Raw genomic sequence first — 16,287 nt, 5'->3', positions numbered from 1 at the left:
AGTTTTCAAACCCTCACCTGTTCCACAGGTTCTAAGTGAGCAGGGGAGTTACACAATTTCATTAATGATGAGCTGAATATGGCCACTCATTACATTAATTAATATAGGTGCCTTTTACCACTGTGAAGGAGAGATTTCGTCTCAATATTGCCTGCAAATTACCTTAATGAAAGCAGAAAACAGCAAATAGAGACCATTAATAAATAGGTGAAAATACATGCCACGATTGCAGCGATATTAAAATCAAAAGAAGTGTACTGGTCAAAAACGCACATATAATGAAAAAGAATCTTCAGCAGACAGTCCTGAAATCTGGACGTCATTCCTGGAGGAGACGGAGCAGTTCCAAGTTCTACAGGTGATTCTGAATCCAGACTCCAACAAGGGTATAATTTCCTGGCTCAAAGCAGCCCTAAAAAATGATAAGAAGGCGAACATTTCTCTGAAGCGTGTCTCCTGGGACGGAGAAATGGAGACCACACTCTCGAACGAGCAATGGAATAGAGCTTGAGCACAGGTGCGTAAAGTCACCAGCAATGCCTGATTTAAGCTGGTACAAATTTACTTTCTCTATAGAGTGTATATCACGTCACAGCACCTACCTAAGGCTTATCCTACTCAACTGGTGGGTTGCACTAGATGTTGTGTAATTCCTGTGGACTTTGGACATGTAACATGGACCTGTGCACAGCTACAAACATTTTGGGGTGAGGTATTGCAGGAAGTGCGCCGAGTGACGAAGGTTAAAGTAGAACATCCATCCTGACACTGCCTGCTGGGGCTGCTGCCTCTTCCCAAGAAAGGAAAGAAAAATGCATATCAGGGGAGGATATGGCCTAATTGGTTGGGATCTTAAGATGAAACAGAAAGAAAACCAGGAGGCTAGTCAGATCTTTCTCGGCTATCCAGCTACATGCCCCAGATGTTTCATGGCCTTGCTGCAGATTCTGGACTCTGAGCAAATTAGACCCATCCCAGGTTACTGTCAGATTATTCAATATGTGGTTTTGACTAACTTTTTTCCACTGCCCCACCAGGAGCTTTGATAAGCCAACAATTCACTTCACCGCTTTCCAGAGTGAGTGAATGATGGTGTGTTCAATCTTAGACAGAACCAAGCGGGAGGGGGGGATATGGGAAGAGAGAGAGAGAGAGAAAACAACTGCTGTAATGATTATCACTAGATGAGTCTGGTGTGTTTCTTCACACGACTTTTATGAACCCCCACCCCCACTGGTACCATTCAGAGGGTTGCGGTGTTTCCTCTTTAGTGTGATATTTCTCTTTAATATTGAAGAGTAGAGGGACCTGTAAATGTGTTGTGATTGGTGGGGAAAGCACCACAGCCTTCTCCTGGGATGGCAGACTTGGGGTATTACTGGTAGTCTCCAAAACCAGATGCAGGCCTTTGAGCTCAGCAGACCATCCCGAGTAAACTACTGTGCATCCTGGAGTGAGGTGGATCCTGCGAACACGGTCTACAGTGTTCCTATGCAGCATGATGTCGTCTCATTTCTCTCAACAATCCAGCATAGGAGGATGCACCCTCTGAACGGCATGCCTAGATGACTCAATTAGTCTTACGGCAAGTAATGTTGGTGGTATCATTGCCCTAATACCACTTTGGGGTTTGCCGGTTGTAAGTCACTACCTGGATATATTAGACGGTATAGGCATTGTGGCCAAGGATGCCCTCACCTAGCTCTGGACTACAAAACAATGCCAAGATGCGTAGAGGAAAAAGGCTAAGGGTCCAGATGGCGAAGACTGTACATAGGCTCCTGACCAGAAGAGACCACAAACTGAATCGACAAATGGTGGTGCTTATCACTTCTTTCGCAATAATCTGATCCTTCTGTGCTTTGCTTCTACTTGGCACATATTTATTTCAACCTGTGCAGGCATCAGAAGTCCTTCTGGTGCAAGTGCAGAGGTAATGCAAATTCCAATGCCCCACTCCACTTACCAATAGCTAGCTTCATCATGAGATTGGTGCCCTTGGGAAAGCGCCATGCCTCTGGCATGTGATACCAGATGTATGGCTCCTCCTTTTTGAAATGAAGGAAGGTATCCAACCCTACCTCCTGCCTTACTTGTTATTTTCATCGGCTGTCATCAGTGGAACAGGGGTACTTTGTTTATTTACGTCAGAAATCACCTAAAAGAGATGCTGGAGTCAGAGCTCAGCTGGCTATTTCACAATGGCTTTTGAGAAACTGACAGCATGGATTAACAGCTCCTGTCATTTTGGGTGTTTCATATCTTAAAAGTACCTCTTGTGCAGGAAAGGAATACCATCCATGGTCTTTTGGGGCTGCACACTGCCACCCCTGTCACCACTCGAACTGATTAAGGAAGCCTGTACCCAACTGGCAAGACATACATGTAGAGATGACAAGCTAGTCAGAGCACCACTTGTAGTGATGATCCTATTTTTAGGACTGGAGTTAGCAATAACCTTGTGATTTTAGAAAATTATATATACAATAATTTGCTTCCAGGGGCTTTCAGCTACCCTTATAATCAATTGGTCTGTTATAGTGTCATTCACATTTTTCTTATGCGTATTACAGCATACAGAATGGGGCAATGGATCAGCCCACTTCAGCCACTGTCCACTGAGTGATGGCATTGTGCCCTTTCACAAGGAGCACATTTAAACAGAAAGTAGGCCCCGTAAAAACAAGGAACTACCATGGAAATGTGTGGTCTTTGAGACCAAAACATATTTTTGCTTTAAGACATTTTATTTTTAACTGAAATTTAACAATCCCCCAACAATAATATTTTGCAGAAATTATGCCAAAACAAAACAAGCATTGACAAAGCCAAAGGACTGGCGGCACTCTAGACCTATTGGCATTACCAATACTTCTGTCTTGATTAAATGAGAAGGTTTCACTTAACCAGTGCCCTCACTGGCTTCAACTCAATGTCGCTGTACCACTCAATTTCAGTTTGGCATTGGTCTCCTTTAATAAACGTGTGCATGCTGATTCTGCGGTCCAGAGGTATGGAGTATGGAGTACCACCTTTGGTGGCTCATCCACCTAAGTTTCTGTGGCATCACAACAACTTGGCTTCAGTTTTATTTCATACCCATTATGGAAGGAAAAAAAACTTGCGAAACACTTCCGATTATATATGCTTGTGTGCAGCTTAACTGATCAAACAACTACCTTATTTAAAATGAGCACGTTCTGTATTTACATATGTAAATTGATATCTAGGGCTGTGTATTGTTATTGCATTCGTTTAATTTTTGTTAGGCAGTGAAACTGTTTCACTGTTAAAAGCTACCATTTCTCCATGTTTACAAATGTCTAATAGATATACCCTTTCATCCAGCAATTATAAGACCATTGTATCATTACAGCGAGAGTAAAAACAACAATGTAACTTACTTTCCTTTGCTACAAACTCTATGCGCTTGCTTTTCACTCGAACAGGCAAAGGCTCATAGTGGCATTTCCCTGGTGGGGCTCGTCTAAAGGAGAAAGACAGATGTGGAATTAATCACTCAAATACAGCAAAAACACAAAAAAATCAAGGTTTATTTGATAACATAACCGTCTGTATTTCTACACTTGAAAACTGCTACAAAAAAAATATAATAATAAAATTGAAAGTTAAAATGTTATGCAAAACCATGATCGCTGTTAGGCTCATGCAGTTCAAATCGTGGTATCTTGTTATAATTGCTTAATGTGAGCCGTGGTTGCACGTGGGGTCCTGCGGCACTCATTTTTGGGGACTGGCACTTATTTTGATTTAACAAACTTTGATCCAGAGCCTCAGAGAGAAAATCACTGATAGGGGAAGAAAAGGAGGAAGACAAAAACGGAAAAATAGTGACAAAAGGAGAAAGCAGAATGAAATAGAACATAAAATAGTGAGCTAAAGAGGCTGGGAGTGTCTGGCGAAGGTAAGAAGACGTGGATAAGGTGAGAGAAATACTAAGTGGTTATAGGATGGCGGGAAGTGTATTGACTGAGAGAGGGGTGAGGAAGGACTAGGCAGTGTAGTAGAATGGGATGATAGATTTTGTTGTGGAGAGTTGGGGAAAGTTTGATGGAGTCGATAGAGAGAATATTCATGCTACAATTCTCCTGAATGTCTCCTTAGTTTTCCATCCAGTCACTCTGAATAGGCAACATGGGGTAGTCGAGAGAGGGATCTATAAAAAGAATCCCAGAAACAGAAAAGGACAGAAAGTGTGAGAATAACAGTACGTGACACAGAGAGAGTGAGAGAGAGGAAACTTAAGTGAAAAGGATTGCAGGGCTCTTGGTGTCACCAGAAGTTGTATGTGATTTCATAGAAAAACGAGTTCATAGAACATTGTTCTGAGAAACAAGTTCACCAAACTGTTTCCTGGAAATTTTAAAAATGATTGAAATCTACTATTTAATAGAAACCAATTCATAGAACATCTTTTTGTTCGAAATTGGCTTTTGCATGCTTTACTATTTAATGTGTGAATACAATGGTTGCAGATCGTACTTACGAGGTATTATTTCCAGTGCTGTAGTCCAGGGACATCATTTCAGATTTATATCTTTTAGAATGCCAAACAATTACTTTGGATGCTTTTAATTTGCTGACCTCTCACCACCCCTAAATACATCCCAAACCCCTCACAACCCCTAAACATCATCAATACCGGCCCCCATAAAGATCCCTCACAACACCTAAACTACGCCCATCCCTGAACCCTAAAAACCCTTTCCACCCCTAAACTCCACCCATCCCAGGAACCTAAAAAGCCCTCACTACACCTGAACTCCACCCATCCCTGAATCCTAAAATCCCTTTCCGCCCCTACACTCTATCCGTTCTTGAACAGTAAAACTCCTCACTACTTATAAAATCCTCTGGCAGCCCTGACTAACTTAGCTGTATCTGATCTCCCAGATGTAGGTTTGCATGGGAAACTCAAGAGTTCCTGATATTTGGGTCTACAGATAACACATGACCACCGCCTGCAAAATTAGCTCAATATGGGCAGAGTAATGTAAGGCCTGGTAGCCTCGATCCGATTCTGGATTACATTGCCCTTGTGGGCAATAGGTAGGGTAGCTTTAAGCAAGATGGTTTTATTACCCTGCTGCCTTTATGTCACGCAGAATTCATTCTGCATCCTGGCCACATCACTGTTTCTGCAAATAGATACACTGTTGGTGAACCTGGTGTGGGCGGTTAAGAGGAGCTGGGTCTGCCTGGAGATCCTGAAACTGGATCTTAGGAGGTCTTGTACTCCCAGAACTCCAACTATACTACCTGGCGGGACTGCTGCAATACGCGGTACTGTGGTGTGTTGACGGGCCCAATAGGGAAAATGACTTGCTTTTGGGCTCCACTGAGATTTCCGAGCTCCCCAGGTTGCTCATGAGTGGTAGGAGCCTTCCGGTGTTGACTCCATTTATTGTTATCCAGGTGTCCCAAGCGTGAGAAAAAGCTGTCACGAAGATACTGTCCGATGCTCAACTGCTCCTGCTATGGTGGTTGCACCCCTTCCTGCATATACAGACTTCGATGGATGTTTCTGATAGAATTCAAAATTGAGGCTAGAGAGGGTATTTCTGATGCACCCTTGCTCCTTTCCGTGGTTGACAAGGCAGTTTCGTGTTGAGGCACAGTGGATGTGTTCCCTGGTGAAAGTAGGCCGGGAGAGTCCGAATAGTCCCACTTCAATTGATCCCTTTTCCGCCTGGACTGTCTCTTCCTTAAGACTGTGTCGGCCGCTTTCTTTTGCGCTAACTCATCCTCAGTATAGTTCTCTTCGGATAGTGAGCCATCCGATGACGAGGTGTCCTCTTTTCCTGTGTCTGTCAGGGAGCCGTCTGAAACTGAGTAAAAGTTCTCAGCATTGGGATCAGGGGTCTGTGGTAGTAGGGGCCCGGAGTCATTAACCCCCTTGCAAAATTACTCCTTGCTTCTCTACTCCTGGCAGTATCGTAATTACAGGGATTAACTGTGGGTGAGGGAGAGACGAAATTTCCTTGCTACCTTCATCCGTAGACTCATTTAAACTTTGCCTGCCCGGATTACTCTGCCCGACCTGCCCATTCGGCCCACTGAGCCCGATCTCTAAGTTTGCCTCGTGTGCATTCTGGTCCGCAGTCTCCTCCATCTCCGCCACTATGGATGTCGGGGTTGCTTGGGGGCTAACGATGACTTGGGGGCTATGATTTCCACTGCTCCCATTTATATTTGTTTGACCCTTCTTTGTCACTGATTTCAATACCGGAAAGTGGCTACTGATGGAAGGGGAGCCCCCAGAGTTCGTAGAAGCGGCCTCCCTGGAGACATTCGGTCTACTGTTGTACTTTTTTACCGCCCCCAGGTCCCTTTTACCTTTGGTAGGCGGCTCCGGCTTCTCTCCTCCTTTCTCTCCCTCTGTTTGCAACGGGACGGCTTTGTCTTAATCTTCTGGCCTCTCGTAGTCATTTTCTTGTGAAATTGCTGGCTCCCAGCAGTAGATCCTACTCGCAGGGTTTTGCCTCCTGGATGTGTGCCAAATGAAATTGACACTGCCGCGGACCGTGAGGCTTGCTCTGGAAGCCCCGAGTTTAAAGCAAAAACCACGCGGATTATAACCCAGTCCGCTGATCGCAACCTTCTCCGCATAGACTTGGGCGGACAGGCTCCACTAGCCCCCGCTCTCGCACTCAAGGATATGGATGAGGTCAGAATGCCTCCGTTCTCTGCACTAGCTCCGTCTCGTGCATCCGCGGCCGTCTTCCCCGCTGTAAGGCTGGATGTACGATGATCGCCGATCATCGAGAATTTCCCGTCATGCAGTAGCAGCGCGGTGACTGGATCGCGGCATCACTCACAGTAGCCCCATCGCTGCTCCAGAAATCCCATTTCTCGATGGATGTTTCTAAGTGGTTGGAGGGTGGTTACCAGAGAGCAGTGGACCTGTTCCTGAATGGTAACTTTATGTCTGTAGAAGAGATTGAAGCTCACTACAGAGTAGATCAGCAAAAAGTTTTGCAATATGCGAGCATATCACACACGAGTCCTGAAATCTGGACGTCATTCCTGGAGGAGCTGGAACAGTCCCAAGTTCTACAGGTGATTCTGGATCGAGACTCCACCAAGAGTATTATTTCCTGGCTCAAAGCAGCCCTAAAAAATAATAGGCAGACGAACATTTCTCTGAAGCGTGCCGCTTGGGGCGGAGAAATGGAGACCACACTCACAGACGAGCAATGGAATAGAGCTCGCGCACAGGTGCGTAAAGTCGCCACCAATGCCAGATTTAAGCTGGTACAAATGTACTTTCTCTATAGAGTGTATATGACATCACAGCACCTACCTAGGGCTTATGCTACTTGACTGGCGGGTTGCACTAGATGTAGTGTAATTCCTGTGGACTTTGGACATGTAACATGGACCTGTGCACAGCTACAAACATTTTGGGGTGAGCTATTGCAGGAAGTGCACAGAGTGACGAAGGTTAAACTAGAACTTACCTCCTGACACTGCCTGAAAGGGCAGAAATATGCATTACAAGTTTTCTAAGCTTGGTCTAGTACTTGCACTGCCACGCATTGCCATACACTGGGCAAGCCCAAACTCGCCAACTCTGTCTAAATGGTGGACAGACTTCATAGAATGGGCTGCTGCAGAGGAAAGCCAGCTTTGGAGAATTTGCATGGATAACAATGCAGAGAGGAACCCCGAGTACTGGGGTGATATGCTAGACAAGTTGGGTGGACATGACACATTAACGGGAGACAGGTCAGCCTTCGCCACATCAAACTGGTGACAGCCAAGTAAAGTTGTGATAACTGCATTAAGTTAACTTTGAAATGCCATTCGTCCAGGGCAACACTAATGCAAATATCTTTCCACTGTATGAAAAATAAGCACATTGGTCTGAAGTTCAGAATTAGCGGTAGTAATTAGAGAGTATTGAATGGGATGCAGAAAGAAGTATAGAAGCTATAACCGAAACTGTAATGCGACCGACAGCCCGCTTGAATGGAAATGCAAATATGCAAACATTTAAATAGCTTAACCATAAGACCCAAGTGTTAACCATCTACAAGTAGCTGAGAACAAATTTCCCACAAGAGTGCTGGCTGTTCAAGCAGCACTGAGTCTTTTACTACCCACTCAGATGTTGGTCTGCCCAATATTAAAGAAACAGTTAGACTAGCCCCACTTCTCCATTAGGTTAAAATTTGTAATTCCATTGTTAAAAAATTCTCATGCAGTGTATTAGCTGATTGTATTCAATTGGATAAGAGTAACAACATTTCCTAGATGTCATTTGTCAGGAAAAACTTTGCAGAGTTCCACACCTCTTCCATTCCCCCAGAATGATCATTGGGAATACTAAGTCTCAAGTTTGCTCCCTAGTTCAGATGTATAATAATTTGATATGGCAGACAAAAGGCTAAGATATGGACACTGTCCACTATCATAAGGATATTTTATCATCATCCCGGGTTGAACCTTACTTAGTCTGGATTCCTTCCCAAGAACATAGATTTTTCCTTACACGTTTCAGGCTGTGCTCTGTCCATTTCCTGGCCAATTCACCCTTCAAGGTAGCTGGGTTTTGTTTTTACCTCCTTGTTGTTGTGATAATGTTATTAAACAATCCACAATCCATTTCATGTTTCTCTGTAATCTTTTCTCCGAACCCAAAGGTACTTTTTTACGACCTCTTTTAAGTGTAGATCAGCTTGTCAGAGCCTTAGGCTGCTAGTGTTTGTCCTCCGAGCCCATAGTCCAATCAGTTATTGCTTTTATTAGTTGCGCTCTCAGAATCAGGAAAGGCCTCTGAACTCTTGCAATCAGCAAAGCCTGAAATGTTTAATAATTACATTATTCTTATTGTGCATTGTAAGAAAGTGGCTCTGTATACACTGGACCAAAGTAAGTTACAGTGTGCACAGAGTCCACAGTCCCCAGAGGTTTGGCAGAGGCTAAAGTTAGAAATAACCTTACTGTCTAAAGTGGTAGCTTGGTCGAGCAGTAAGGCAGTATCAGAGGACAGTGTAAAGCATTTGTTGTACACACTCAGTCAGCAAATGGTCTCACACACTCAAGAACTGAACTCCAGGCCAATGTTTTGTATACAAATATGCAGTTGTTTTATTTTAGAACCAACAAGGTATCAAAATATACTCTCTCAGATGTTTACTCTTCGAGGGGTTCAACTTGTTAAGTGTCGGCATTACCCCACCTTCCTATTGTATCTCCCCTTCAGGTATGTTTTTTGCAGTCGTCCTTGTGGATCTCTACTGTCTATCCTTTTTTCTCATGCTTTCCATTTCTGCAATTTTCTCTCTTTTCTTTCCCTTTCTTCATACAGCTTTCTTTCTCCTCCCCTTCCTTCCCTCCTATTCTCTTTTTGAAGTTATTGTCTATTTTTCTCTTCCTTTCTTACTTTTCTCTTTTCTCGGCCTTATGATGTATACCTACTTTTTTGCACTGTTTTTACTAAATTTATCTTATCTCACTTTTAGAGTTGTTTCATGGAATGTAAAAGGTTTTATTAATCCCATTAAGCGGCAGAGAGTACTTTCTCATTTAGCTTCCTATAATCCTGATATTGTCCTTCTACATGAAACTCACCTTAATGAAACAGAATCCCTTAAATTGAAACGAAACTGGGTTGGTACTGTGTTATTCTCCCCCTCTAACAACAAAAAGAATGGAGTTGCCATCTTGTGTCATAAAAAATTGAAGTGTAAAGTTTTAGGTGAAGAAAAAGATACTGATGGTAGATGGATTTTGACTAAATTGTTGATTAATTCAATACCTGTAATTGTTTTTAATGTTTATGGTCCTATCCAACCGGATTGTTCTTTTTGGCCTTTAATTACTGACAAATGTATTCAATATAAAGATGACCCATTTCTCTTAGTTGGAGATTGTAATCAAATTGTAGATCCATTCCTTGACCGTAAATCTACTGTTCGATTTATTCCTCACAAACCTCAAACAATTTCGGGACACTATCTTGCAAGCACATCTTACTGATTCTTTGAGACTCTTACATCCAGACACTTTAGACTATTCCTTCTTTTCTCCTCCTCATTCATCTCTCTCTCTCGACTTGATTATATTTTTCTCTCTCAGTCTTTATCTCAAAACTTACAATCCTCTTCTATCGAGCCCATAGTTATCTCGGACCATGCCCGTATTGTAATGGACCTAGACTTACTTCCACCTCATCCCAAGTCCTCTTGGTGGCGTTTTAATTGCGCACTTCTCAGTGATCCTAACTTTTCTTCTTCTTTTCGTCCCTTTATTATCGATTTCTCTCGGTTTAACTCTAACCCTAGTACAGCTCCCCATATCCTCTGGGACTCTTTCAAAGCCACTGCTAGAGGCTTCATTATTGATTTTGTATCTAGGAAGAAGAAACAATACCTTCAAAAACGTAAATTCTCTTTAGCACATATAAAATCACTGGAACATCAATTTTACACCTTCTCTGATAAATGTATGTCACCAGAACTTTTGCGCGCCAAAATTTATTTTAATACGCTTACCACTGACAATGCCTCCTCAATTCTCCTTCAGAGTAGTGCGTGTTATTATGGAGGTTGTAATAAATCTGGGAAACTCTTAGCCAATTACCCTAAGTCTCGTAAGGAACGTACTCTTATCGAATCCATCTATTCCTCTGATAATATTCTTTTGCATAAAAATAACAACATACTTGACCAATTCCAATTGTTTTATCAACAACTATATACTCCGGAATCTCCTCCTACCCCCTCTCTTATAGAGTCTTATTTTGACAAACTCCCTCGACCCTCTAACTCTCATCTCAATTTTCCAGATCTCGAACTTGACCTCTCACTACATGAACTCTCTATGGGTTTGTCATCCCTTACTAAAGGTAAAACTCCAGGCCCTGATGGCTTTCCTGTTGAATTTTACCTACATTTATCGGATCTTTTGTTGCCTAAACTTCTGAAACTCTTTCATTCCTTCTATTCCTCCGGTAAAGCGGATGGCACCTTTCAGGACGCTACCATCTGTCTTATCCCAAAAGAAGGCAGAGACCCCAAATTTTGTAAAAATTACCGTCCAATCTCTTTAGTTAATGTTGATTATAGGCTCTTTGCCAAACTATTTGCATTACGCCTGGACCCTCTTATGCCTCAGCTCATTGGTAAGGAACAATGTGGCTTTGTTAAAGGTAGACTCACTTCCGATAATTCTCGACTCTTTCTTAATGTCTTGAATAAAGCCTCATCTCTTTCGACTCCGCTAGCCGCTATTTCTGTTGATGCAGAAAAGGCTTTTGATAGAGTGGATTGGTCTTTTTTTTTTTGCTTCGCTAAGATGGCATGGTTTTGGTCCCAAATTTATCTCTTTGATTTCCTTGTTATATTCTGCACCCAAGGCCTCGGTTCTCGTGAATGGTTAACTTTCCTCATCCTTTACTCTTCAAAGGGGAGTGCGTCAAGGTTGCCCTCTTTCCCCACTTCTTTTTGTTTTAGCTCTTGAACCCTTTCTGTCCTCCATCCGTAACAATACTTCCATTTCTGGCTTTCCCTATGGTGACAATCAGCTAAACCTCTCTGCATACGCAGATGATATCCTTTTGTTAATTTCCAATCCAGAATTATCTGTCTCCCGTTTACTATCTGAATTTGAAGCGTTTTCTTTAGTGTCAGGTTATAAGATTAATTCCGATAAAACCGAAATTCTTCCCTTGACCAGGACTTGTTTTCCTCATCTTTTTTCTTCAACTGGCTTTGCTTGGAATAGTTCCAAGATCAAATATCTCAGTATTTGGTTTTCCAATTCTATTTCCTCTTCCATCAAATTAAACATGTCCGCGGTTCTATCTCGGATTGACCACTTATTCTCCTCCTGGAATCCTCTTTTTCTCTCCTGGTGGGGTCAACTTGATTCAATAAAGATGATGATTGCTCCTATTTGATTTATACCTTTTCCATGTTACCTGTTCATATTCCTTCTCTTTACTTTAAACGCATTGGTTCCTCTCTTTCAAAATTTCTGTGGTAAAATAAGAAATCTAGGATTTCTCTTGTAGCTCTTCGCAAACCCAAATCAAACGGTGGAGTTAATTTTCCAGACTTTCGTTTATATTACAAATCCTTCTCTCTGCGTCAAGCATCGTGGTGGCTTTCATCAGAACCTTCCCCCTTTTCTTCTCTATGGCTAAGTATTGAACAAACTTTATTATTACCCTTTTCTTTTGATGACGTTTTGCGTTTCTCCACCAAATCTCCTTATTTCTCCCTCCCTTTATTTAAATATACTTCTTCTCTCTTAAGACCCTTGACTCTTCCGACTAATATCTCTAGGGATTCATTTTTACATACCCCCATTTGGTACAATTCACTTATTCTTTTAAACAACAGACCCATTTGTTGGACATCTTGGAGGTTACGAGGAGTCATGTTGGTCAGTCATCTTTTTGATGGCGTTTCACCTTGCTCTTTTCCTCAATTTCAACTCCGGCTCAGTTGTCCGCGGGGAACATCCTTTACGACGCGGATGTTACCCCGCGCTACCATTACAACGCGTCTCTTACAACGCAAGTCATAACCACGACTTGCGCTGGAGGGCGCTCAAGGACAAAGAATAGTTAATTACTATTCCAACACCTTCCCTACTATCCACGGGGACTGGTGTTGGAATAGTAAATTAAACTATTCCTAAGTCCACACCCTACAGCGCAAGTCGTGGTAACGACTTGCGTTGTAAAACACGCGTTGTAACGGTACACGTGGTAATAGCCCGCGTCATACCGTCATACATCCGTTGTCCGCGCTCTTTCCTACCGAAATTTACTATCCTTATGGAAATAATTATTGACCGTTATTATTCTCTTCCCTCCCCAGTTTAATTAATTTCTCAATCTCCTCGTCTTGTGATACTCTCTACTCTTCCTAAAGCATCTCTAATATACAAATTGTTTTCCTCTCCTAATCCAGACCATGTTAAAACTAAATTGGAGCTTTCTTGCGAAAAGGATTTGGATTGTACTTGGTCCGTTGCTCTTTGGGATAAACTCTGGTCCAGAATTTAGAAAGTTTCTCGCTCTGCTTCTCTTACCCAATCCTTATTTTTTCTATATCATAGACTTTACCTCTCTCCTCTTTCTTTATCTCGTTTCACATCTTCTGTCGACTCTAAATGCTGGACTTATGGCTCTTTCAATGCTGATCTTTTGCATTTGTTCTTCCTCTTTCCTGCTGTTTCTATATTTTGGAAAAAAGTTTGGTCCTATATTACTCGCATCCTCACACTCTCTATCCCATACTTATTCACTCTTCTTTTTCTAGGCAGCCTCTCAGACTCTTTAGACCTTCCTGCACATTCCCATGGTCTCTACGATCTCATGCTTGCCATTGCATTCCAACATATCTCTTCCAATTGGAAATCCCTTACAGATGTTTCAATACAGGGTTGGTGGAACTCTCTATGTCATTTTCATAGACTTGATGTCGCCTTTGCCTCCTCCTGTAAACCAAAGCGTAATGTGGATCTTTATTGACTACCTCTTACCACACATTTAAACCAGTCCTTTGAAAAGAAGTTTACTCACATCAACTCAGAAAACTTTAAACCCCCTTGAAAGACGTATACTCTCTCCCTCTTGTTTACTTGATATTTTTTCAGTTTTTCCTATATTGCAACATATTCATTAAAGGGCACATGCATCAACCTATTTAGGAAGTGCAAACGGTGCGAATCGGTAAATTCGGCCGTTTGCGCTTCCTAAATACGTTTTTGGGATGCATCAAACACTTTTTCAGAATTCGCATTTTTTTGCATTTCTTAAAAATGCGAATGCATTTAAGGAATCGCATTTGTGCGATTCCTTAAATGCAATGCATCAATTTTAAAAAAAATGCGAATGTTGAAATTGGAAGTGCAAATTAACACGAGGTTGACCCTCGTGTTAATTTGCGAAAATCTTTCAAAATGCAAAAAAATGCATTTTTTACACTGTCATGTTACAGACACACATGTCCTTAGGACATGTGTGTTTGAAACATGCACTTTCAAATACATTTCAGGGGTGCAGGGGGGGGGGGGTCCTTTGGACCCCCCCCTGCACCCTTGGAATGCATCAACAAATTGCGAATTCGTAAATGCCTTCCCATTGACTCCTATGGGCCTTTCGGCCCATAGGAATCATTGGGATGTGCGAAAAAGCAGTTAGGAATTCGTTATTTATTTGCGATTCGGTAAAAATTGCGATTTTTACCGAATCACAAATAAATACCGAAAAAAATGATGCATAGCATTTTGCAATTCTTAATTTGCGATTCGGTAATTTTCGCAAATTAAGAAATGCAAAATGTATGAATGATGCATGTGCCCCATACTGTTTAAGTTTGTATTGATATCTGTATCATTTATTAATTTATTTTTTGCCGTTATTCTCTATAGGTACTACTCTGTTATATCATTGTTCTTCCTGCCTTCCCCTCTACCCCCTTCCCCATAACCTTAAAAACTCCCATAAAATGCTTTCTTTCTTTTTCTCATTACCAATATTACTATTTCAGGTTATGTTTCCGTATTTCCTTTATCTTTTTGCTGATGCCTTATTGTTGTTTATCATTACTGTTCTTCAATAAAGCTTTCAAACATAAAAAAATATACTTTCTCAGAATGAGTTACTTTAGGTAAGTACTTTCAAAATAGGCAATAGACATTTGAGTACAATAGATACCGTTGTTGCAATAGGCAACACAATTTCAAACACAATGTTACATTGAGCTCAATGGGAATTTCTAGTTAAATACAATTAATTACTTTATTGATTACTTTTCTAACCACAGGACTGGATCCTAGATTCAGTCCTCGGACATCTCCTGTAAACAATTGAGTAAAAGCATTTTGGTTACAGTAGTGATTTTTAAGGAATATTATTGTATTTTAAAAATTGACACTTAAAAACTTTTTCACATTGAATCACCAATGTTATCCTATGGGTGGAAATTCACTTAGCAGGTAAGTAATGTTATTGTTACTTTTTCTTACTCAGTGTTGGATCCTAAATCCGGCACTGGTGTATCTCCTGTAAACAAGTGAAAGAATTTGATTATGTCATACAGGCGATTTTAAGGAATATTTGTAATTTTTGAAAATCGACACTTAGAAACTTTTCTGGTGAAAACCAGACAATGGATTCCTAGGGAAGGAAATTCAAGTTACTGGTAAGTACGGTTAAAATTACTTTTCAGGCTCAGTGCTAGGCTGAAAGATGGAGCAATGGGTTCTCTACTGATAACAGGTGAGTAAATCGGAATTCGTTGTTCAGCTGATTTTGGATGAATATTTTAAAGTTTCAAAACTCCACACTTAGAAGAATTTCTAAGTGAAACCAGTCAATGTTACCCCATGGAAGAAGAGTGAATTATCGGCTTTTTGGTAAGTACTCGACTGGCAGAGTTAAGGTTCTGGTCATAGACTGAGGGGTCTCCCAGGGTCAGGTAGGTACAGTTGGTACACCCACAGGGGCAGCCCGGTGCAGAGGTAGTTATGCCCGATGTTATTCTGTGAGAGGCAGAGGGCCTTTTGTTGGTGGCTGCTAGTAAGGAGGCCACGGGGCTGTGGGAGCCGGGCTCCTGGTCACTTGCTCAGGGCAAATGGGGGAAGTAGATTAGGACAAAGGTTGCACTGCCAGGGGCACTCGGGCAGCTGGGTGCAGGGTGCTTTTGAGCCGTCGGGCGCTGAATGTTATTCAATGGAAAACTTGGAAGATGAACAAAGGCTGCAGGCTCGGGGACGGAGATTCTTCAGGAGCGACCAACACTTCGAGGGGTAAGTTTGGATCTTGGAGGATAGGTAGGCACCCAGAAGTTGGGCACAGGGGGCCGAAGAGCACCAGGTGCAGGGGTGTCTTTTGACGTTGGGAAATCTTACCCCCTGCTGGTTGCGGTTGAAGGGGTCCCTTGTTGTGAGGCTGCAGGCGTCATCTGGGTCGTCGAGGAGAGTTCCTTGGGCCCTGGATTTCAGGTCACAATCGCTGTGGAGACATCCTCAGGGTCTTTGTCCACTCAGGCCCAGGTCGGGCTCGGCAGGTGCAGAGTGTGCTGATTCGCAGTTCCTAGCTGGCACCAGGGGTGTCGCTTTTTGAGCAGAACCACTGCTTTTGTGAGTGCCAGTCTTGGTAGAGTCTCAAGACAGTCAGGTCCTCCGGGGTTTGTGAGGTTGCTGACCACTGAAGGCACCGGAGTTTCGCAGGAGCAGGTTCAAGGAACAACAGGCCGGTAGGGCTGGGGCCAAGTCAGTTGGTGTTGTCCTCTTGTGAGCAGC

At 42.4% G+C, this 16,287-nt stretch overlaps 1 protein-coding gene across 1 annotated transcript in view; it reads right to left on the bottom strand.

Moving 5' to 3' along the window:
* Positions 1–16,287, bottom strand: part of HHIPL1 (HHIP like 1) — a 169,785-nt gene that overhangs the window by 4,115 nt on the left and 149,383 nt on the right. The window contains exon 8 of the mRNA XM_078660144.1: positions 3,405–3,487. Within this exon, the coding sequence (XP_078516270.1) occupies positions 3,405–3,487 (83 nt within the window). The remainder of the gene's footprint in view (positions 1–3,404; positions 3,488–16,287) is intronic.

This window comes from Lissotriton helveticus, chromosome 9, assembly GCF_964261635.1.
Source record: "Lissotriton helveticus chromosome 9, aLisHel1.1, whole genome shotgun sequence".
Classification (NCBI taxonomy): domain Eukaryota; kingdom Metazoa; phylum Chordata; class Amphibia; order Caudata; family Salamandridae; genus Lissotriton; species Lissotriton helveticus.
Note: the sequence above shows the minus strand (reverse complement) of the source record. Positions and strands in the feature narration are given on the sequence as shown.